Genomic DNA, 24,349 nt, shown 5'->3' with positions numbered 1-24,349 from the left:
TCGGGATCAGATCACCTGTGCCCCAACTGGCTGACTTGATCACAGCCAGAATAAAGACACCCGAGATCCGAATTAGCCCCCGGGACGAATAACTGGCGTGTTCCTATCCTGCGGGGCTCCGGGAAAGACGAGTCCCCACGCTGGCCCGTGGGGAGGTGGAAGCAGAGCGCGGTGCTTGCCCACCGTTGCCCTCCCTGGGGCTGTTTTCCAGCAGCATCCGCAGGATTTGGGCAACAGCAGCACCTACGGAGACAAGGACCGGCCGAGCTGCGCACCTCTGAATGGCCCCAAACCAGGGCTCTCGCAGCGCATCAGTGGCCGTCTCCCCCAAGGTCTATGCTCAGGGGGTCATGCTGCGTGTTCTAAGGGCAGCGTCTTTTCCTAATTAATACTTGTCACTCTGGGTGCCAGTCCTAGGAGAGGAGTTTCGGCGAGGGATGACTCTTCGTGCCATCTGTCATTTTATCATTTCATCACATGTCTACGTATTGCATTGTCTCATTGACACGATCCTGGGCTTGGTCTTGTTCCGTAGGGAAGCCAGCAGAAATCCACCAACATCGTCTATCAGGCGCACCACGTGAGCAGGAACAAGCGAGGACAGGTGGTCGGCACCAGGGGCGGATTCCGAGGATGCACGGTGTGGCTGACGGGTATGCAGTGTTGGTTTATAGATTTTTTTTTAATTGAAAATTGATGTGTGACATGCGATTCTAAGGAACTTAGGGTAACATGTTGCACATAGGACGTGTTTGTTTCAATGTCGGAATGAGGCTGAGGGCAGGGGTAAGGAGCCCGGGCTCTGGCGCCAGTGGGAGGAAGGCCCAAGGCGAAGGCACAGAGCTCGTCTCCCTCTTTGGCAAGAAACGGCGTGTTGATGACGGCACCTCCCCTTCGACTCTGGGGGATCCCGGGATCCTCATGCTTGTGCCCAAACCCACGTACTGGCCATCGTGGGGCCTTCCTAATTTGACAGCAAGCGTTTGGCCGTGTGTGAGGTTTGGGATGTTTAGGGATACTCTCTATTGTTTTCTGATGTCTTTACGTGGTTGAGGACTATTTCTCTTAATATTAAACAACAACAACAGAGCCTGCGAACGGAAGGATCGCCCCTGTAACGAGACGTCCTTCACTCCCACGCATGCGGCCAAGTGACTCTCCCCCGTCCTGTGTTTTTAGAGCCTCAGGACGTCAAAGCCAAGGCTTAGTGACCCTAACCCTCAGCACAAGGTGCAGGGGTTGGTCCGAGGGCCTAGCAGTCGTAGATGCGGTGTTTCACTTAGATGCAAGGGTGTTGACCAAGGTCCTGAGGTCGGCTGCGTCTACTGCCCGCCCGCAAGTGCTGGTCTGGCGGGCGCCTGGGCCGCTCCATCTGTTAAGCCACCGACTCTCCATTTCGGCTCAGGTCCTGATCACGGGGTCGTGAGGCCCGGCTCTTGTCTCTCCCCCTCCCTTTCTCCCTCCTCTGCCTCTCTCTCTCTCTCAAATAAATACATCTTAGAAAAACCAACCCAAACCCCAAATGCTGATTTATCCAACCCGAGGGGGATGCTGAAGCCAGTGGCAGGCTGGCGCCCGCCTCACCCACCCTTACTACTCCGTCTTTCCTGTTCCCATCTCCACCCACCTCCTTCTTATTCGGGGTTCTTCCTGGTGCCTGAGGCACCTGCCTTTGGCCTCTGGGTTTCACACCCGCGGCACGACACCCTTTCCCAGCTGGCAGGCTGGGGACCACGGCGGGCGAGAAGCTTGCCGTATTCCAGAAGGCAGTGCTTCCCCGTCACGGTTCCTGGGCCCTCCCCAGGCCCGCCCAAGAGCCTTGCCGAGCGGCAGCAGGTACCATGGCTGCGTTCCAGACGCTGCCCTCCTGTTACGTGTGTGTCTCATGCGTTTGCCCAATTTTTGTGTCGAGACATGGGGGCCGCTCCATAGAGTGTGGAACAGCCTCGAAAACAAAGAGGTTAACTGGTGGAAGAGAAAAAAAAAACACCCTAGAGGATGGATGTCCCTGTCTTTCCTTACTCTTCAAACACCACCACCACGACCTTTTCCCACTTTATTCTGTGCTCTTACGTCATGGAGATTGGGCTACGGAGCAGGGCGACCGGGAGAAACCGAACGCTTCGAGTCCAGGGACGCGGTTTAGAGCCCAAGCTCCACGCGCACGGACTGTGTGACATCGGACAAGCCAGCTGAGCTGCCTAAGCCTCAGTCTTCTTGCCTGTAAGCCGAGCTGGGTGTAGTGGCCACCCCTGGGGATGGAGGTGCAACTAGAGGAGAGAGGCGCCCGCGCCGAGCCAGTGCACCGCGTCTGCCGACAGCCTGGTGTCATCCAGTCCCTGCGATTCAGCTCTGAGGTTCCAGACCCGAAGCAAAATTGAAGATCTCTATTAGTTCCCTCATTTTCCAGTGCGAGAGGACATGCCGGGGCTTCGGGAGCCCCATTTCTCCTCCCCCAAGAGGCCTTTATCCCCTCACATCCGTGTTCAAATGAAACTCGGTGACACAAATAACCTAAGAGTGCGTCGGACGGTGACTCCCACAGAGGACGGCGCAGCCCCGAGCCGTTTCCTCTCCTGGGTCCTCGAGGGCCATGGCCGGGGAGCAGAACGCACACCGTGGAGACTGTTTGCTCGCCTCCCATATGTTCCCTTTCCTTCCAAGTCGCTTTTTTAAGTTTATCTGGTTCTTTTTTTCCAGTGATCTCTGCACCCAGTGTGGGACTCAAACTCACAATCCCAAGATCGGGAGTCGCACACTCCAGCGACTGAGCCCGCCAGGCGCCCCTCTTTCCAAGTCGTCGTTCCCCTCTGTCCTTCATCCCTGCTTCTCTCTCTCTCTTTCTCTCTCTCTTTTTGGCCTTTTCCCTCCTTCCTGCTGCCGTCTTCTCCGTGTTACACTCTGCACCTTCTCCACGCCCCCCTAACCTTCCTCTCCCGCGCCTGGGGGCTGCCTGACGGTGGCTTGGCACAATGCTACATTTTCCAGGTTCAGAGGTCTTTGGGGTTTCTGCAGAGCTCCCTTCCTCCCCATGATTTCCCTCCTACAGAAATTATAAAGTGTGTCCCCCGTCAGTGTGCTTTGAAACCACGGTTTCGAAGAAAAATGCACGGCAACTCTGTTCTCATGGAAAGACCCCGGACACCTAAGCGTGTAGGGCAGCTCGAAACACGCCCACAGCCAGGCTCGGGGGTCAGTCTTCATGTTTTGAGGGTCATTTTGGAAAAATCTTGAAGCCAAAGAGCCCTGATGTCAGATGGTTGTTTGGCAGCCTCCCTAAGGAAGGTGGCCTCCCAGCCTCCCGGGCTGGCCATCCCTCCGTTCCCGCTGGTGGCTGTCGGGACAGGGACACGAGAACATGGTCACCTGATCTGGCTTTTTTTTCCATCTGGATCTGCATGCACCATGTTCTAATCTTTAAAAACACTCTGCAGGCAAAATACGACGCACCAAGAACCATGTGTACCCCCCCGCCCCCGGGCCCCCTACTTGGGAACCCCACTTGCTCTGAAATGCTGTTAATTCTCGTAGGCAACAGATGGTTATTTCAACATTCAAAAAAAAATGCAAGTATGTGATGCGTAGTGAACTATGCTCTTTCTAGATCTTGGTGGGTTTTGACCTGAGGTCCAATGATTATAATGAACAGGTCTCTCTGGTGCTGGAAAAACCACAATAAGTTTTGCTCTGGAAGAGTACCTGGTGTCCCACGCCATCCCGTGCTACTCCCTTGATGGGGACAACGTCCGGCACGGCCTTAACAAAAACCTCGGATTCTCCCCCGGGGACAGAGAGGAGAACATCCGCCGGATTGCCGAGGTGGCCAAGCTGTTTGCTGATGCTGGTCTGGTCTGCATCACCAGCTTCATTTCTCCTTTCGCGAAGGTACCGTGATTGGTGGCACCGCCGAGCCCTGCGCTCGGTGCCAGGGGCTGGGGGGGACCCTGGGGCCACCGTATTTTCAATTTCCCCTGCCTGTTCTTTTCCTGCTGCCTCATTTCCTCTACTTAACGTTGCTTATGTAAAGAGCAGATGCCAAATGCCAGGGCAGCTGACGCGAACCCTCCCCCGCTGCCCGGCCCGACGCACAGCTGGCCCGGCTTAGAGGGAGGACACTCAGCAAGGCCCGCCGAGGGCCCTGTGGTCTCCCGTGTCCCGTGTCCCGGGAGACAGAGGCTCAGCTTGCTGCAGGGACTGGCCGTTCACGGCCCGAGCACCAGGTTGCGCGGGCTGCACAGACGCCCTTTTCCGGAAACCGCATTTGGGGGACCCCAGTCAGACGCCACAGGCTCCGAACCCGCCCTTTGAATGAGATGCTCAGGTCGCCAGGCCCGTCCTTTCGCAGATTCTTCTCCGCGGGTTCCTCCGATGGCCCTTGGAGGCCCGTGCTCCCCGGAGGCCGACCTGGACCTCGCACGGCCTGGGCTCCTGCCCGCCCGCAGAGCACCAGTGCCGGGGGCTCCCCAGGGCCGATGGGCGCCACGGATTCCACGGCCAAAGCCCTGCCTTACCTCCCCCTCGCGTGTCTTCCAGGACCGTGAGAACGCCCGCAAAATCCACGAATCGGCAGGGCTGCCGTTCTTTGAAATATTCGTCGATGCGCCTCTAAACATCTGTGAGAGCAGAGACGTGAAAGGCCTCTACAAACGTGCCCGTGCCGGAGAGATCAAAGGTAGGAGCGCCAGGCTGGCCGCTGGCCACCCTGCCCGCCTCGGGTCCGTCCCCTCGGGAACCCGTCCGAAGCCTCGGAGACCCTTCTCCCAAACCGCATCCAGCGCACACGACTCTTTAGGGGGCCCCCCCGTGTAGTCGATACGGCCACGGGCGCAGCAGCATGTGGCTTGTGTTCTCCCACAACTGTCCCCTCGGCCGCGAGCAACAAACTTCAGACCTCCGAGCTCGGTATCTATACACGAGTGTGCGTCGAGGGGTTCTTTTCTTCTTGTCTTCCTTTGGGGTTCTGATCAGCTGCAGGGGGCTTGGACCTTGTAATCTGGGGCTTTCTATATTGAAGACACAGCTGTGAATATACACACACGCGCATAAATATGTATATAATACACTTATTTTTCATTCTATTTATTTCTTTACCTGTGGCCAGAGGTCAAGGGTGGCCAGTGGTCCTTTCTGGTCTAATCTAAATTCTCAGTGTAATGCATCATTCCAAGTGGGTTAGGCCTTGCTGTGTAAAAAGACTGTTCTATGGGCAGCCCGGGGGACTCCGGGGTTTAGCACCTCCTTCAGCCCAGGATCCTGGAGCCCCGGGGTCGAGTCCCACATCCGGCTCCCTGCATGGAGCCTGCGTCTCCCTCTGCCTGTGTCTCTGCCTTTCTCTCTCTGCCTCTCATGAATAAATAAAGAAAATCTTAAAAAAAAAAGACTGTTCTGTTGGTGCCAATGTGGTTTTTGCTCCTGTGCCTTGCAGGGTTTACAGGTATTGATTCTGATTATGAGAAACCCGAAACTCCTGAGCTTGTGCTTAAAACCAACCTGTCCTCAGTGAGTGACTGTGTCCAGCAGGTGGTGGAGCTCCTGCAAGAGCAGGTGGGTGGACCCTCTCTCTCTCTCTCTCTAATTGAATAAAGCCATGAAAGATCATTCATTTCCCAAAGCAGTCTTTTTGCAGTTTCCCTTTCAAGTTGTTGCCAATTCTGCTTCATTTCAGAACATCGTACCGCACACTGTAATGAAAGGCATCCATGAACTCTTCGTGCCTGAAAACAAGCTTGACCAGGTCCGAGCTGAGGCCGAGGCGCTGCCTTCCCTAGCAATTACCAAGGTAGGACACTGCAGGCCAGCCGCAGGAGAATCCGGCCCCGCATCCCTCATCATAGTCCGTCTCTTGATACTAAAGTGACTCTTGATAATAAGGAAGGTACAGAGGAAGGAAATGCAATGTCCCTAAGAAAAACACTTCATCTTTGCCTTTTTTTCTTTTAAAGATTTTATTCATTCATTTATGGGACACAGAGAGAGAAGCAGAGACACAGGCAGAGGGAGAAGCAGGCTCCATGCAGGGAGCCCGACGTGGGACTGGATCCCGGGACCCCGGGGTCACGCCCTGAGCCCAAGGCAGACTCTCAACCCTGGAGCCCCCCGGGCGCCCCCCTTCCCCCAACTCCCTTTTTTTTTTAGAACCTCTTTCCCAGCAAATCTCTCACCAAGAGCTGCCACAAGGTCGCTGACCGATGCCACGGGCAGAGGCAGGCTGGGAAGGTAACTTGGCATCTTCGGTCATGCCAACCGACAGGCACCGGGCAGTATTGATTTGTTGGTGCCGCTGAGAAAAGTTTGTCCAGAGTGCAAGTAAAAAACAAAAAGAAAGAAAAGAAAAGTGTGTTTTTGGATGATCGAGGAGGAATTTGGAGAAAACAAAGAGCCACCCTGATCTAAAATGATATGAATCTTTTTCTACTCTGCAAATCCCACTCTTTCCTAACGGGGGGGCATAGTCCGGCCAAAGGACAAGGTGTGGACCGCTTTGGTCACATTGGTTTCACTGCCCAGAATATGTAGGATGCAGCCCCAGCAAGTGCACGGCAGCTGCCTTTGGCTGTTTGTGGGTCAGGACTCGTTGGTCTGTACCAAGCGGTCAGAACTTCCCCGATGACTTTTTGTTGATCCCTCATAAACCCCGGACATTTTTATGAGAGGCGAAGTAAGCTGGGAACCTGTGTCAGCTCATTCATACTCTAATAAGTCATGACATTTATAAGCAGAGCCCTCCGACCCTACAAAATACGTGCTGAGTGCTCCAATGCTCCGGGCAAATGAGCAACACGTAATTATAATCCCAGTGCTGGGAGGTGCAATCAAATGGGGTGCAAGGTACAAAAGGAGCTCAAATAATCTAATAATTTGTGGGGGGGGGTCTCGAGGTGGCAGGAAAGGTCCTCAGAGCAGTGACCCATGCTTCGGGGCCTAAAGGAGGACTAGGAATTTTCAGGTGGGAGGAGGTGGAAATCTCTAAAACGGGCCAGCGGGCCAGAGCCTGAAGGGCTTTCAGTGTCATGCTAAGAATTTTGGACCTTGAGAGTCAGTGATTTCCCAATTTCAACTAACTAGTACATTTGGTGAAAATATGTGGCCAGATCGGAATTTTTGTAGGGAAAAAAAAAAAGGGAAAGAAGGAACAGCAAATGTTAACCCGGTTGCACACCATAAGGACGTGTGCACCCTGGGGTGTTCAGGTGGATCACCCCAACCTTCCACTCTGCAAGAGGAAGGTACTGGACTCCAGCCTACCCGCCCTCCCCACCCCACCCCAGAACCTGAGTCAGCCTCAAAGTGGAGCTGCCTTCCTTGTCCTGACAGCGGAATAAGAGGGGCCTGCCCTGGGGCCAGAAGGCGGAGGAACAGGGCGCGTGGAAACGTTCACCTGCTTTTGTGTTTTGCAGCTGGATCTTCAGTGGGTCCAGGTGTTGAGCGAAGGCTGGGCCACTCCCCTCCGGGGCTTCATGCGGGAGAAGGAGTACCTGCAGGCCATCCACTTCGACACCCTGCTGGACGGTACGGGCTTTGCCTATTCCTTTCTTCCTCCTCGTTATTAGAGGAAAAAAATTAGTGATCGGCAGCGTTCGCGGGAACAGGAAATGTTCATTTTGGTATCGATTCTTGGTTCACAGTCTTACTGTGGGGATCCTTAATGGGCTTGGGGTGGTCTGATTCCATCATGTGTAGGGTCCACCGTTAGGAATGCAAAAAAAAGTGGTTTTTTTTTTTTTTTGGTTAGCCTCTAAGGATTATCGACTAGGTGAAAGTAAGGATCCGAAAACCATGGATGGTTCATGGCAGGCCAAGCCAGGGGGTCCCGTCCATCCTGCTCCGCTTGCTCGGAGCAGGGGGCAGCCAGGAGCCCTCTGCGCTGCGGGGCGGCCGGGCGGCCGGGGTGAGGCCCTTGGGGCCCAGGTCCTTTGGTGGGCATGTGAGGGGGGCTGCACCCCCGGGCCATGCGGGGGGGCCCCGAGTCCTGGGCACGGCCTGTGGTCGCCTCCTCCCTGCACCCTGAGCTCGTCAAGCGGGGCCCGTGCATTGGGAGCCCCCGCGGGTGGTGGCCCGGCGGCACCGAACCTGTGACACTCGGCCGGGCTCCAGGCAGGTCCTGGCCCCATGTCACCGCCCCCAGGTGAGGCCCCGCGGCCGCTCCCCCTCTGGCCGGCCTCCCCGGGGCCCGCCTGACGCCGCGTGAGGACTTTGGGGCGCTGGGCCTGCGAGCCCCACGCTTGTCTGCTGGGCCGGGACCACACACAGGCGGCCTTGCGTCCCTTCCCGAGCTGCGAGCGGCCACCGCGCGCCGGAACAGACAGCTGCACCTTGGGCCCCGGACTCCCAGCTCCTGGCGGGGACGCTTGGCTGGGGGTCAGCTGTCCGGGACCCGACTCTGCAGCCCCAGGGGCCCTGAGGATGCGCAACCCCCCCCCCGCCGTCCCGAAGCCGCCCCGACCCCTCTGTACACCAAGTAATGGAAACCGACACCAGGGAGGCACCGTTCTGCGCTCGGCCGTATGTCCGTCTGTCCGCGCAGAGGCAGGACATCGTGGCGGGGACTCGAGCAGCTCTGGAGCCCAGCGAGGTGGCAGCCCCGGGCCCTGCCCTGAGTGACAGCTGTGCCTTTGACCCCGACGGTCCCGTAGTAGAGGTTCCCTGTGTCAGCAGACTGGCCCTGCACACCGGATGGCCCGTGTTCTGAGCCCCGGTGCAGGGTTCTTCTCCCCACATCAGTCATCGTCCGGCCTTTTAAAAAAAGATGTGGTTTATTTATCTGGGGGGCAGCGGAGAGAGACGGAGAGAGTCGTGAGCAGACGCCGCTGAGCCTGGAGCCCGACACGGGTCTCGATCCCAGGACCCTGAGATCATGATCTGAGCCGACACCAAGAGTCAGGTGCTCCACCGGCGGAGCCACCCAGGTCCCCTTAGCCTCTTTGTTAAAAAGCGAAATAATTTGTCATGTCAGTGAGATCTGCAGCCATGCATGCGTGCAACTGGATGAAGATGGGCTCCTCCGGGAGGGGTGGTGCGGCCCGGCTCCCACCCGCACGGCGGCCCTACCTGGGGGTGCCTGGAGGGACCACCCGGTCCCACCGCACCACAGTCCCAGGGCACGGCTCCCTGGAGGCTTCTGCGCTGTGTGGACACAGTTAAAGTCCAAAAAAAGTGATATTTGTGTATCTCAGAAGGTCGAGTGAGCTCTCATTCATTCATAGGGATATCATTTAACTTTAATCAGTTCATGGAAGTTTGAGTCGCCACCGACTGAAAATCTGGTTTCTGGGGCCACAGACATGTAGCCGGCATCATCTGCCGTCAAACAGTTGCACATTTCTTGATCACCTGCAATCGGCAGGCAGCGTCTTTTTTTAAATTTGGCCCGGGTCTCCCAAAAAGACTTTGTTGGTTTTAATTTTCTCAAAAGTTCCCCTGAAGTTAAAAAGCAAAACAAAGAAGAGCAAAAAAAAAAAAAAAAAAAAAAAAAAAAAAAAACCAAACAACAGTCTACTTAATCCAAAAGGAAAAGAAAAAAAAAAAACATTTTTTTAAGTGTTTCTGACGATTACACGATGTTAGTTCCGATGTCACCCAAGGACCTACTTTCATGTTGGTTCATTTCACCACCTTGCTTTCCAGTTGGATAGATAGCTGGAGGTTGTCACCCATCTTCCAGCCATGAATATCTTATCTAGATGGAAAATGGAACCTCAAACTCACATTCTCGACGGGTGGCATCCAAGCAGAGTCACGACACAGAGGCCTCACAAGACCTGACCCTTTGACGATTAGTCGCCCACAGGGCTGACTTCCCATATCCACCACCGCCATTTATTCAGCCCCAATGTGTTCTGACCCCAGCGTTGGACGCAGCATCACATTCAATAGAGATAGAATTACTTTGAGGATATTAGTAACTCACGTGAAGCCTGGATTCAAATCCAAGCTATTCTGGTTCCAGTTTCTGTACTTGCTCTGCGAGGTTTACTTCCATGTCCTCTAAAACGTCTGGGATTTTTTTTTTTTAAAGATTTTATTTACTTATTCATGAGAGACACAGAGAGAGAGAGGCAGAGACACAGGCAGAGGGAGAAGCACGCTCCACGCAGGGAGCCTGACGTGGGACTCGATCCGGGGACTCCAGGATGATGCCCTGAGCTGGAGGCAGATGTGCAACCACTGAGCCCCCCGGGCATCCAACGTCTGGGATTCTAGAACATTCCAGAGCAGTTAGCTACTTCACCTGGTTTGGGACCACTGAACAGTAGTCGTAGCATCACATATGTGTGAGAGACGACTCTTCACTGAAGCTGGAGGTGCTACTGACATGTGTTATAATTATTTTAAAACAGATAATCATCAGAGTCATGCTTCTGGATTGCCTTGAGCAACATTCGGTACAATTTCTGGTTTCACTAGCTTTTTGCTGTCGTATATTCTTTTTATTTAATTTTTTTAAAAATTTATTTATTTATGATAGAGAGAGAGAGGGGCAGAGACACAGGCAGAGGGAGAAGCAGGCTCCATGCACCGGGAGCCTGATGTGGGATTCGATCCAGGGTCTCCAGGATCACGCCCTGGGCCAAAGGCAGGCGCCAAACCGCTGCGCCACCCAGGGATCCCTGCTGTCGTATATTCTTTAGAGCAGTAGCAAGGAGCCCGGGACATCTTATACGTCGTATGCAGGCCATGTTGTAATAGGAATCTGTTCTCTGACATTGTTGCTTTAAGATTATCTTGGTGGAGAGCTGAAAACATGTTTCTTGTGTTTATGTCTCTCTAGGCACGGCCCTTCCTGGTATGTACTTCAACTTTCCAAGTAGTTAAATCATTATAATGAGATACTTACATTAATTGGAAATGGTTAACAACATAATTTAAAAAAAATCCAAATGAACCAGTTGAAATTGTTAACAGTTCATGATCCAATCAGTTATAATTGAATAATAATGCCAAATTCTTCTATTAGAGTCCAAATAACAGGAAACTTCTGGATCAGATGCAGCTGTTGTTTATAATGTCGTATTTGGCTGACAAAGTAAACTCGTTTCTAAATTATTGTTGTACATTCTGTCCCTGAGACTTAAAAAAAAATGCATGATCCTTTCTGCTAATTACTTCTGCTGAGTGTTGGTCCTCAGTTCGCAAATCTGGAATTTTTTTTCCCTATTGCATTTATAAGACATTTTTAATTGTCAAAGGATAAATTGATTTTAGGTGCAATTTAAACGGAGGCACCTGGCTGGATTGTGCATGGTTTGATTATGCATGAATTTGATTTCAGGCTATGATGATTGATAGTTATAGAACCAAGAATAAACATACGCACATACATAAACTTCTGCATCTTACCAGATGGAAAGGTGAAGTTCTGAAGGTATCGTTTATCCCTGGTGTTGTTTTCATCATTCTTGTTTTCCTTTTAAAAAGCCCAGTTAAGCTCAAAGCCATGATGAGACCCCACCTCTCACCTGCCATAATGGCTAAAATTAACACCACAAGACGACAGGTGTTGGCGAGGATGGGGAGAAGGGGGACCCCCTGCACTGCTGGTGGGAATGCAGACTGGGGCAGCCACTCTGGAAAACAGTGTGGAGGGTCCTCAAAAAGTTAAAAAATAGAGCTTCTCTAGGACCCAGCAATCGCACTGCTGAGGATTTACCCCAAAGATACAAAGGTGCGGACTCAAAGGGGCATGTGCGGCCCGGTGTTTACAGTGGCATTATCTACAACAGCCGAGCTGTGGGAACAGCCCAAGTGTCCGTTGACTGATGAGTGGATAGAGAAGATGCGGTGTACACACATCATATATAATGGAATATAAAAAAAACCATAAAAAAGCCATAAAAAAGAACGAGATCTCACCATTTGCAATGACATAGATGGATCTCAAGAGTACAATGCCAAGCGGAATAAGTCAGAGAAAGACAAATACCATACAATTTCACTCCTGTGTGGAATTTAAGATACAAAACAGATGAACACGGGGTGGGGGGTGGGGAAACAAGGGGGAGGCAAACTGAAAGAGACTCTTGACGATAGAGAACAGACTGAGGGTTGTTGGAGGCAAGTGGGCAGGGGACGGGCTGGGTGAGGGATGGGGATTGGGGGGCACACTTGTGATGAGCCCTGGCGGTTGTGTGTAAGGGATGAATCACTGAATTCTACTCCTGCAACTAAAAAAAAAGAGAAGAAGGCCCAGTTGTGCTGTATCCTGAGGACCCAGAATGCTAGTTTACTTACGATCCTTTTAGAGCAAGATACTTAGCGTAGAGGGGGGAGGAGTGTGATCACTCTCCCAAGTCAATGCGGGAACTTTAGTAAATCAGCTTTACATGGTTTTCCCCCCTCCGTGTTTTCTGACTGATGGGTCTTGATTGCAGTTGAGGTAGCAAGAGCTGTGATCCCCAGGTGAGTGTTCTCAGCGCCGTGTAAGAGGTGATGCTGAGCCAGGACCACAGTAGACAGACAACACCAGCAGGGCCGCTGGCCTGGGGTCCTCTCTGCTAGTGTTCATTGTCTGAGTTTTGTTTTCTCTTTCAGGACAGGTGTGTCAGTAACACAATTAGAGCCTAAAGAGATAATATAAGAGACTTGCCAATGTTCTTACAAGGTTCATTTCCAAGAAAGACTAGAAGGTTTTTGTTTGGGTTTGTTGGGCCAGCCTTTATTTTTGTGTAATTGGCTTCTTAAAGTCATCACACTCTCTGGTGTGTTGAGGTCAGGACCATGCTTTCAAAAGGGAACTCAGAAGGGAGATGCCCCTTCCTCATCCCCCAAATTAGATCACTCCCTGAAGCCACCTCTGCGACTTGAAACTCAGCCCACTTAGCACAAATGCCCCATCTCTTGCGTTGAGGAGCATCTCAGGCACTTGTCATCCCAGACTCCCGAGAAGTTGGTGCAGCCAACGCAGCCATGTGGGGTTGAGGGCTTCCTGCCCTTTGCAGGGAAGGTTTGGGATGGATGCTGTGCGCGCCCTTCAAGCACAGCACACCTGGCATCCCATGGTCACTGGTCACCCGGCTCTTCCTACAGATGGGGTGATCAGCATGAGCATCCCCATCGTACTGCCCGTGTCTGCGGACGACAAGACGCGGCTGGAGGGGTGCAGGGAGTTTGTCCTGACGTACGAGGGACGGCAAGTGGCTATCTTACAGGACCCTGAGTTCTACGAACACAGGAAGGAGGAGCGGTGTTCCCGCGTGTGGGGGACGATGTGTGCGAAACACCCGCATATCAAGGTAGGCGGCAAGACCCATGGGAGGGCTTTCTTGGTCTCTTTCCTTTTTATCCCATCACAAGGGACTGGGAAAGGCCGGGGTCAGGTGGAGGCCTGGCAGGCCTTGCCTTCGGAGATCATTTTAGAAAGGGATAGAGGTGCGTTTCAGTCTGAGGGCCGCTCTGAATGACCCGCTGCGTTGCCAGATGCTGCGAGGCTGGCTCCCTCAGTAGGATGGACACAGCTGCCCCGGGTGGGTGACTTGGTCTGGAGTCTTGAGTAAAGACCAGAAATCAGAGCCACGGCTGTGCCCCCAAACCGGAGCTTGCCGTGCTCTCCATCTCGAAAATTCACTGGGGCAGCGCATTCCGTCATATGGACATGGGTCCGGCCAACAGCCCGAAAGAGACTCAAGCGCATGCTCTGTGGCCAGCTGGGGGGGTCAGTGACATCCCTTCAGTAAAGGAAAACCAGCACAGATAGTGACCGAGTTTCCGGGGGGAAATAGCACATTTTCATCGGTGGATGTTTAAGATCCTAATCCTCTGGTGGGGATCGTTTTGAGTCTGTTCTGCCCAAAGGCAAAACTGGCGAAACCTCCTCCTGACTTCTGCTCAGTGGGGGTGGAGGTGGGGGTGGGACTATCGTGGGCTGCTGGGTGCGCTTCATTTCCCATAAAGGAAAGTTTGTGACACTGAAGGGAAAAGCCGTCCCCCACCCAAGAGCAGAGCCGGAGGGTGAAACTGTTACGAGCCATGTCCAAGGAGGCGCCAGAGTCCGCCTGACTCCAGGACCTCTTCTGGCTCCTGGCCCTGCAGAGTGGATGTTTGAACGAACCTACTGGAATCTGTTGAGCAAATATTTGGTCTTGTTTCTCGCTGCCGTGTAGTGTGGCAAAGGTGGGAAGGGCTTTTTCGAGGCCCCGGACACCGGAGGTTAGTGAGCACAGAGCCCCGCGCTGGCTGCAGTACCCGCCTGCGCACCGGCGCCGGGTCATCTGACGGGTGGTCCGCGAGGCCAGCCGGCTGGCCTCGAAGCTGCCGGACCCAGGGCCGCTGGAGGACTTGTGTTCTGGGCCTTGGTGGCCCGTGTTTCTTTGTGGTCACAGGGTTGGGATCTGACTGCGGTTGGTGACCGGAGAAGGGAGGCTGACCTTCGTCCTCCCACCCTCAGGCCCGACCTCCACGTCCCCCCCAGTCTCCCAGACGAGAAGCCTCAGGAGGCTCTCGGGCAATGATTTCTTCTGCTGTTATACCCACAGCTCCGGCCTGGGGACAGCTGGAGCACCCAGGGACACAGACGCCCTTTGTCCCACCCCAGAAATGCCAAAAACATTGGTTCAGCATCTTGAGGCAGAACCACATTGGGGGAAGGTGCCCCCCCCCCCGCCCCACAGAGCAATAGCGGGAGCCCCCTCGCGTCCACCACGGGTTACGGCACCCCCGGGACGTGACCAGGGGTCTTCGTCCTTCCGTCCCACCCTTCCCCTCAGGCGCCCACTCTTCCCGCCAGCCCCCGCCACAGGGGCCCAGGGCAGGCACAAGGGAAGCCCGCACGTGTTCTGTCCTGGTCTCAGCCGGTGGCGCCTGGAGCGTGACCTGGAAGGTCAGTCCGAACCCCTAGGTTCTGTGCCAGGACATGGTGCTGTGGGGACAGTGCGCTCCTGGCCTGCAACCCATCCGCCTTTGCTGTGCGAGGACTTCCCTGCGCCGCGGGGGCGCCCTGGGCTGGAGGTCAGAGACCCCGGCCGCCCGCCGCAGAGCCCGCTCACTTGGTGGGTCCCCAGAACCAGGGCTGCCCGGCTCTGTGACCCCCACCCCTGCCCCCCCCCCAGAAAGGCAGGCCAGCGGAGGAGGCGCTGTGCGGGGAATTCTGGAGCTGCAGGTGCACAGGCCATGACCTCCACCTGCAGGCGGACCCCAGAGCACCAGCCCCACTCACTGCTTCCCAGAGCCTCCTTCCCAGGCGAGGGCATTGGGGGGTAACCCCCGCGTCTCCCTCCTCCAGGAACCTCGAGGTTTCAGAGCTCACGTGCAGGGCCTTAGCCCGGGTTGGGTGCATTTCCTCGCAGGCTACACGGCAAGGCTCTCGCTCTAGTCCTTTGCGTGTGAGCGTCCGGTTTCCTCGACACTCTTCTTTCCCCATCGAGGGGTCTGGGCACCCTAGTCGAAGACAGTTCGAGAAAAAGCAGCTTTCAGCGAGTCGGCCTTTGCTTAGCCTTGGACATGGATGAGGCTGCGAACTGCTGCTCTCTGCACGTTCGAATTGGAGATAACTAGGGAGGAAGCCGCCCGCGAGCGCCTCCTTCCAGGCTGAGCTTAGCGGGCGTCACCTGCTGGAGAGCCACCTGCCCGGCCTCCCCTGCGTGTCCACCCGGGGCCCGAGAGGCCAGTCCAGGGAGCACCGCTGCGTCAGGAGTGTGCAAGCTGCGGTCCCTGGGGAGGCTCGGGAGGTGGGGGCCCTGACCCCGACCTGCCCCTTCTCGGTCGGGCGCCCCGGCTCCGCATGGCTCGAACCCCTCACCACCAGGCTCGTGCAGGAAACCGGGGCCGCCTTCCGTCAAGGGTATTCTTGGGGACGGGGCATCCGGCCCGGGGCACTCGGCAGGTTAAGCGTCTGGCTCTCGGTTTGGGCTCAGGTCGTGGGTCGGTGCTGCGCGTGGACGCTGCTGGGGCTCTTCCTCGCCCTCTGCCCCTCCCCTGCTCTCTCTCTCTCAAAACGGAGATTATGTATATGGGACTCGAGAGACCAAAAAGTCTGAGAAAACGTTGTTCAGGCAAACTAGAAGTCAACGCTCCTAACAACTTGACCAATGGTCTTTCCAGATGGTGATGGAAAGTGGGGATTGGCTTGTTGGTGGAGACCTGCAGGTGCTGGAGAGAATACGCTGGAACGATGGGCTGGACCAGTACCGCCTGACGCCCCTGGAGCTCAAGCAGAAGTGTAAAGAGATGAATGCCGGTAGGTTGGGGGCTCCCGGGTCCTGGTTGGGGCTCCTCGCCACCCCCTGATTACGGTCAGAGACACCAGGAACTGCACGTCGATAGTCTTGGGAGGCTCGAAGGCCCCGTCCGTGTGCGTGCCGATCCCAGGTGCTGCATCCTGGAGGGTGGAGAACATCCACGTGCAGGAAGAGCGTGCAGCGCTTAGACGTGGGCCCCCACGCAGAGAAATACCCGCCACGTGTTTATCAGGCATAAACACAAATTGCAGAGCAGCAGGTGCAGCATAGTTTGGGGAAACACAATAAATTATAAAAACTGTTCTTAAAACTGCAAGGTACCTCTGTGTCTAGAAGCGGGGGTCTCTGTGGTGCGCCCCACCCCGGAGGTGACAGGTGCCTTGTGGGGACGCGGTGAGACCGAGAGGCCGGAAGGTTTTCACGCAGTTTTGAAAAGGGGAGAGAAAAAGTCAGGATAGGATCATAGGATTATGATGGTGTTTTACATCCTCTTTGGGGCTTCCCTGGATTCCCCAGTTCTCCCATAACGGAGATTTCATGGACTCCAGAAGGAACGATGAAGCCTCTCAGGAGCCCACCACCAAGCGGAGTTGTTCTGAAGATATTTTTTTTTGCAGTGAAGGTGAAATCTGTTTTTAGGTCTTTAGGTCGCAGAGACTGTCGCGGGTGGAGACGCGGGGTCGGCTCAGCCTGAGCCACGCTTGGCAGCACGCGGCTTCCTTTCTTTTTTCTTTTTTAAGGATTATATTTATTTCTTTGGGAGGGAGAGAGAGTGAGAGACGGAGGAGAGCGAGCACAACCTGGGCGGGGGAGCCCCCGGGCCCCCAGGGGCTCCTCTGTGGGGCCGGCTCCCCGTTAGGGCTTCCTGCCTGTGTCCCGCCCGTGGGCCCCTCCCAGGAAGCAAGGAACCCCCAGGGACTCTGGTGGAGACCGAGGATGGTTTTCAAAAGCAAGTGGCCTAGTGAGTGCACAGTAAACGGAGCGGTTTCCTTTCCTCTAAGAATGTTTTATGTTTATTTTTACGTGATCTGCACGCGCACCGAGGGGCTCGAACTCACCACCCCGAGGCCAGAGCCGCTCCCCTGCCTTCCCCTTGGGCCGCAAGGCCGGGTTGGCTTTCCCGGGGGCGGCGGCCAGCGGCCCGCGTGCGTTGCTCACCGGCCTCGTGTGTTCCCGTCCCAGATGCGGTGTTCGCCTTCCAGCTGCGCAACCCTGTGCACAACGGGCACGCCCTGCTCATGCAGGACACGCGCCGCAGGCTCCTGGACCGGGGCTACAAGCAGCCCGTGCTCCTGCTGCACCCCCTGGGCGGCTGGACCAAGGACGACGACGTGCCCCTCGAGTGGCGCATGAAGCAGCATGCGGCCGTCCTGGAGGAGGGCGTCCTGGATCCCTCGTCCACCATCGTGGCCATCTTCCCGTCGCCGATGCTGTACGCCGGCCCCACGGAGGTGCGCGGCCAGGGGGTGGGGGGCGGGGGGCTCCCACTCACGTCAGAGGGCCCATGAGCAGATGCCAGAACCTTCCAGGCTCTCTCTTTCCAACCTTCTAAAATAAAGGTTTCATGTATTCCTGAGAGACCCAGACCCAGAGAGAGGGGGCAGGGGCCCGGGCCGGGGGAGAAGCAGCTCCCCACGGGGAGCCCGACACAGGACCCGATCCCAGGACCCGGGGTCACTCCCAGGGCAGAGCCGAGCAAGTCTGTGAGCAGGGACCCAGGAGTCGGCGGGCGGTGACCGGCCTCCCGCGTGCCGTCCCCCAGGTCCAGTGGCACTGCAGGTCCCGGATGATCGCAGGGGTGAACTTCTACATCGTGGGCCGGGACCCCGCAGGGATGCCGCACCCCGAGACTAAGAAAGACCTGTACGAGCCCAGCCACGGGGGCAAGGTCCTGAGCATGGCCCCCGGCCTGACCTCCGTGGAAATCATCCCGTTCCGGGTGGCGGCCTACAACAAAGCCAAGAAGGCCATGGACTTCTACGACCCGGCAAGGTAGGTTTCCGGGCTCCCAGACCGTGGCGGGGCCCCTACCATGACAGGCTCCCCGGTTCGTGCACCCAGAGGTCCGGGCCCCTGCACGTCCGTCCGCGGCCCTCACGGCTCCCTCCCTGTCCCCTCGCACCTGCACCGCGGGGGGACTTCGGGGCCAGGCCAGCTCCCCGCTCCCGGAGCGGCGGCGGCAGGTGACCCTCCCCACGGGCACAGCAGGGCCCAGAAGGGCCCCGAGCCCCGCTGCGCCGGGTCCCCACCTCTGCACGCTCCTGTGCCCAAGGGCGAGCGAGCCGCCCCTTCCAGAAGGTGCAGCTGTTTGCAGGAAGGGCCTGAAGCCCCCCCTGGGGTGTCTCTGGGGTGCGTGTGACTCACCCACTGTGCGCTGCGTGGCCCCCCGTGACAGGCACAACGAGTTCGACTTCATCTCGGGGACGCGGATGAGGAAGCTGGCGCGGGAAGGCGAGAACCCCCCCGATGGCTTCATGGCGCCCAAGGCCTGGAAGGTGCTCACGGACTACTACCGGTCCCTGGAGAAGCGCGACTGAGGCGCCCGGGCCCCCGCGCCCTCTTCCCGCTGCCCTGCCCCCCCCCCCCCCGTTTCTGTGATTAGACGCTCTGTGCACAACGGCTTTGCGGTGGCTGATTGCAGGTTTTAGGATGAGCTAGAGATTGTCTGCTAATTTAGGGCTGGCCCCAGAGAGACAAGGGTCGGACAGAGCCGCCCGGAGCAGGGCAGGCCGGGGCAGGAGCCCTGCAGGGCCAGCCGCCGTGTGTCCCCTACGGCACGGGCCTCGGCGGGTCCCCGGTTTCCTTAAAGCCCTGGCCCAGGTCTCGTTCGGTGGCCAACATGCCAAGCGTATGTCGGGCCGTGCCCACGGTCACAGCGGAGCCCATCAGCCCAACCTCCCGTGTCCAGGTGACCGGGGGCAAAGGGCCGTTCTCCGCCCTATGGGGGGTGTGGCTCCTGGGGGGCTCCGCCTCCCACGGCTGGTGCCCGGGCTCCTAGGGCCCAGCCGCTGAGCACGTTGCACAAACTCAGTTGGCGTCATAAGTCAGTACTGGTGGCCCCCGAGGAGCTTGGTCCCCAGCCTGGTGCTGCGTCTACACCGTGCAGCATAGAGGCCGCCCCCGCCCCCGTCCCGGCCCCCGTTGCTTAGCCAAGCTCCTTGCACACCAGGCACGTACCCAGCAGTCTCTTGGAGGCCGCAGGCCCAGAGTCCCTGACCCTGCTGACCTCACTACTCCAAAGACTCCCGCGGTGCCCACAGCTAACATCCTTGGCTGCACCTCCTGGCAGGTGCCTTCCGGCCCTGATCCCGATTCCTCGTTGCAGAGAACATGTGAGGACACTGTAGCCTTGTAGCTAGGTCTCTCTGGAAGAGACAAACTGCAAAGAGAACACTGTGATTTTTGTCATATTCTCAGTTAAAAACAAAAAAAAAAAAACACTGATCTTAGCTAATGAAAGCTCTTCTGGAAATCAATGACACAAACGGCCACAGCAGTGCACGACTGCCTCTCCCAGTCCAGTCGGGCCCCTCGGAGGCCCTCACTGCCTTTTTAAAGAACAGCGTATTTATTGAAACCATGAGAAGGGACAAAGTGCCTTAATCGATATATTTTGTGATTTTTTAAAGATCTATTTAAAACTGCTTTTCTGCTCTTCATACCGCACTTAGTGCAAATGACTATTTCTCTGTACCAGTGATGCTTCTGTTTTAATAAATGCCTCAAAATGGAAGTGGTGTCTTTTGTGCCTGTGACACGGACCAGGGCCTGGCCAGGGACCAGGGAGGGGCTCCTGATGTCCGTGGGGCTGCGGGGGAGGGGGCTCCTGATGTCCGTGGGGCACGAGGATCTGACCGAAGCTCACCTGCCACCCCAAGCACCCCCAGGCAGGGCCCTGCGTGGCTCTGAGCCCCTCTCCATGGGTGCTCTGCGGTGAGAAGGGGCACCTGCCCCCCCGGGCCCCCAGGCACCGGGCCGTGGGCCGCTTCTCCTCCGTGCTGCGGCCCTCGCGGTCCCACCAAGGAACAGCCGCCCAGAGCTGCCACCTGCCGCCCCCTCCCGACACCCAGAGCCTTGCCTGGTTCCCTGGGCGGTAGGAGGACAAAGTAGGGCAGGAAGTGGGGGAGGACATGAAGATGCAGGTGCGGAGGGGAATGCCAGGCTGCGCAGGTGGGGACTGTCCCCAGGGGCCCCTGCAGGTCACTGGGTCAGGTAAGGGCGCAGCCTACTAACCTATCGGCGCCCCGAGAGACATCCTGGTCCCCTGTGGAGAGCAAGTTGGGAGTTTGTTTCTTCCTCTTCCTCCTGCGCATGTCAGCGGTCAGGGCTGCTGCTGCTCTCCAGCACTTTCCTGATGGTGGGCGCCCCAGGGCGGCCCCAGGGCGGCCAGTGCTCCGGCGTGTGGGGGGCTGACGGGAGAAGGGTCCCCTTTCGCCTGAGCTGGATGCAGGTCTCCACCACCTAAGCATGTCCTCACTAGCAGCATGTACCAAGGATCAGGATATGGAAAACTTCTTTTTCCTCCCCGCTGCATGCATTTGGGTCTTGGATGAATACTATTATTGGGCCTCTCACTTACTTGGAAAAAAAAAATATCTTGCTTTATGTGCATTTCATAAGCCTGCTTTCCAGACATCGTTCAAAGGTAAAATTCAGCTCCCCACAGGCTGAAATAACAGTGGGCTGCTCTTACGTACCCAGTTCGCATCCGGATTTAGTATTTTGAACTTGTTTAAAGATTGGCTCCTACAAGTGTGCTCACCAAAACGAACCTACATTCATGGAAGGTATTAGTCTCGTGAGCCACTAGGGAGGCTGCATCCCCATCCTGTCCTCCGAGGGTAAAAAGCAATTCTAGAAAGTACTAGATCTTTGCATAAACAATAAAGAAAGCTTCCAACTCCCAGAGTCGGGGAAATAAACACGTTGAGTACGCAGAAGCCTTGGGGCCCACGTAGCACCTGCAACCTGGCACCTGATGGCCTATTTCATAACCTGCGCCTCATCCACCAAGGCTGACACCCACCGGCAGCTGACAGAGCCTCGACTAGGAGGGCCGATGGTCAGTCAGCATGGCCGGGGGTCCCGCACCTGTCCCTCAGTATGGCCACCACTGCCACCATGTGTGAGCAGGGGTGGGAAGGTAGGCTGACCTATGGCAGCATGCCCACCCCCGTACACACAAAGTGAGCCTAGAAGTGGGCCACAGGAGAGGGTTTTCCTAAGTACACGAGCGCCTGCAGCCGTATTCGCTTCCTAACTCCCAAAGCACTACCATAGGATTCCTAAAATGATCCCAGAAGGTACACAGTTTGATTTCTATTCACAGACCAGGGAGCAGGTGCTCAAGGAAACAGACTTTGCCCAAGGCTACCAGGCCGTAGATTGAGATGGCGTGCACACACACGTATAAAATTATATTACGTATGTATAAGAGTTTCACAGCCGGGATCGAAACCTATAAAGTTGGAAATGAACTTCACATGACATAATTGTGCTAGAAAGTGGGAGGATGTGAACGAACTTCACTCGCAGAGTGACAAGGGAAAACCGAGGCAAAATAAAAGTGATGCTTCCCGCTAGCCGGGAAGAGTGGGTGCGGGGCCCTTCACCAGCTGCCCTCTGGGGGGAGATGGGGCCTGCAGGGGAGCGGGAGGCCAGGCGCCCGTGTAGGCGGCGGGCAAGGCCCCTGCATCTGGCCGTAGCGTGTAGAAGGGCAGGCCTGCCTCAGCGGAGATGTGGCGGGGACGCAGGGACGTCAACCAGCTGCAAGAGCTAGAGACACATCACCTTCACAAACCATCCGCCAGGTGGACAGTCCCCTCCCTGGGCCCCCCGGCGTACATGTGAACGAGGGGCTCTAAGTCTTGTGTGTGCTCCTGGTGACTGGCCGCCAGAGCCCATGCGACCTGAGCCCTCGCGGCGCCTAAACGGCCTCCAGCAAAAGGCTGCTGCCGGACAGGGCAGGGGTGCAGTGGCGGGGCTGGGGGGCCCAGGCCCGGCTGACTCCCCGCAGCCCAGACCCGGCGCGCCCGGCCTTCAGGAGCGGGGCCACCAGGCCTGCGCCACAACTGCCCGTCACGGAAAAGGTGAGCATTCCTTGGACGTGAAGCAAAACCCAACGCTGGACTCCGGGCCCCAGTGTTCTCTTTATACCCGTTACCTGGAACAGAATAAATCACAAATGCAAAGTGCTCACTTCGCTAGAGTTGGACATGCCAGGTGCGCTCCAGCATCAGGTGAAGGCCCCGGCCTACGGGCTGGGACGGAGCAGTCCCTGGAGGCTCAGCTCACACTCCACTACGCCCGCGAGTTAGAGAACCACCTCCACTGAGCGCGACGTATGGCTCCCTGCGACCAGCTGTCATCTGTCATTTTTTACTTGACCAGCCGCCTCCTCCGCCACTCTCCATCTCCTTTGGTCGAAATACTGCTGTCTTGTGCATGTAGCCTTGAGGGTATCTTGTGCATCCAGGTACCTGCTCTGCCCCCGTTCGGGCCACGGTTCCTGGGGGGTCATCCCCGCAGCTCCAGGACCGTAAGCAGGGATTCTGACTTGCGCTTGCACCCCTCCTTCCAGGATTCAAGAACGGGGCAATGTAAAGACAAATGGACTTCACCTAATCCAACGGAGGCAGAAAGGCAAAGATTCTTGAGCAATTCCTGCTACAAAACCTTCGGGACCTTCCTAAGTCGTTCTTTAAACTTCCTTCTGAGCTCAGAGGCTCCCACAGCCTTCAGGGGGTCCCGATTGCTGGTGGGTGGCTCGCAGCAGAACCGGTCCGGGCCCTCTTCCGAGACTGTGCCTCTGGCCCCGTAGGCAACGCTCGTCTCCCTCCGACGTGGAGTTTGTTTCACCGGATGACAGGTCACCGACCCCATTCGAGTATCTTCACCGCTCCATGGAAGCTACGCCTCTCGGGGACACGACACGGTGTTGCAGCCTCAGCTCCGAGGCTCGCGTGTCGCTGATGGTCTTGCTGGGGCTTTGGCTCTGGTTTTGGAACCGGCGGTCAGGCCGGCACACAGCGTCCTGGCTACGTTCCGCGCCAGCATCACCGGCCGCCGCCACCGCCGCTTTTCAAAGCAGCAGCTGGTGCGTACAAGTGTTCTCCGGGGGAGGAGCCACCAATACCCACCCGGTCGCCACGGACACACACTCCCACCGCGCTCTGCCAGTGACCCCTCACGCTGCGGGAAGCGCCCACGTCTCCAGCAGCGCGGCTCAGGCTTGCTCTTACTTTGCTAACTGGACCTCTGGGTCTGCTCCCAGCTGCCTCCAGCTTAGGTGCCACGCATCTCAGGGGTTTCATGAACGTAAGGCATCGGACACAACTTCCTCCTGTACACGTGAAGAGGGCTTGAACTTTTGACCAGGTCCATGATGGCTGAACGGACGGCAAACTCAGCAGACGTCCTCCGAGGGTCTGCTCTAAATGGAAGGACTCTAGGCTTCGAGGCCGGATGCACGCTCGGCGTATCGCAATTCTAGCCCATACTCTGACCTTAAGAGAAGCTAAAGAGAATTATAGGGACGCCCGGGTGGCTCAGCAGTTGAGCGTCTGCCTTCGGCTCAGGGTGTGACCCCAGGGTCTTGGGATTGAGCCCCAGGCTTCTCCCTCTGCCTGGGTCTCTGCCTCTCTCTCTGTGCCTCTCATGAATAAATAAAATTTTAAGAAAATCTCTGTTACTGAAAAGAGGCTGTTTTCTTTCTCAAAAACAGGCTGTTTGGCAGACACCAGTGTGCAGAAGTAATACAACCAGTACTGAGGGCCCCACTCTGAGCAGCGCCTCGCAGCGCCAGCTCCCCACGCCGCCCCTTCGCTGGGTGCCACTGTAGCTCCGTGTTGTAAATGAGCAGCGGGGGCTCAGGGACGTTAGGTGACTGATGCACGGGCACAGGGTTAGTTAACGGGGAGCCTGGATTTAGATTCAGGCGGTCCGACTCCACAGCTGGTACTCGGAACCACCACCCACGAGGGTGTATCCAAGAACCTCGAACCCAACGACCTGCGTCGAAGGCCTGTCTACAAAAAGCACAGTTCTTCAGGGTGATATAAGAAAGTGTCCTCGATTACCTTCAGGTGTGTTTCTCTAACTTTATTTGGTGATTAAAACCATGATAAACTGTACTACCGGATACTCTGAATTTCAGAAAGGACGTGATATGCATCTTATTT

At 56.4% G+C, this 24,349-nt stretch overlaps 1 protein-coding gene across 2 annotated transcripts in view; it reads left to right on the top strand.

Moving 5' to 3' along the window:
• Window positions 1-19,902, top strand: part of PAPSS2 (3'-phosphoadenosine 5'-phosphosulfate synthase 2) — a 52,115-nt gene extending 32,213 nt beyond the window's left edge. The window contains exons 2-13 of one of the 2 annotated variants that reach the window (XM_055322971.1): window positions 536-653; window positions 3,650-3,885; window positions 4,534-4,672; window positions 5,426-5,544; window positions 5,666-5,779; window positions 7,398-7,509; window positions 10,769-10,783; window positions 13,024-13,229; window positions 16,033-16,168; window positions 17,352-17,620; window positions 17,932-18,161; window positions 18,565-19,902. In XM_055322971.1, the coding sequence (XP_055178946.1) occupies window positions 536-653; window positions 3,650-3,885; window positions 4,534-4,672; window positions 5,426-5,544; window positions 5,666-5,779; window positions 7,398-7,509; window positions 10,769-10,783; window positions 13,024-13,229; window positions 16,033-16,168; window positions 17,352-17,620; window positions 17,932-18,161; window positions 18,565-18,706 (1,836 nt within the window). In that variant the 3' untranslated portion in view covers window positions 18,707-19,902. The remainder of the gene's footprint in view (window positions 1-535; window positions 654-3,649; window positions 3,886-4,533; window positions 4,673-5,425; window positions 5,545-5,665; window positions 5,780-7,397; window positions 7,510-10,768; window positions 10,784-13,023; window positions 13,230-16,032; window positions 16,169-17,351; window positions 17,621-17,931; window positions 18,162-18,564) is intronic. The other variant, XM_055322972.1, reaches the window with a different exon arrangement.
• Window positions 19,903-24,349: the final 4,447 nt, after the last annotated feature.

The sequence above is a fragment of the Nyctereutes procyonoides genome, unplaced genomic scaffold (genome assembly GCF_905146905.1).
Source record: "Nyctereutes procyonoides isolate TBG_1078 unplaced genomic scaffold, NYPRO_anot_genome, whole genome shotgun sequence".
In the NCBI taxonomy this organism is placed as follows: Eukaryota; Metazoa; Chordata; class Mammalia; order Carnivora; family Canidae; genus Nyctereutes; species Nyctereutes procyonoides.
This window is presented reverse-complemented; position numbering and strand designations above follow the sequence as displayed.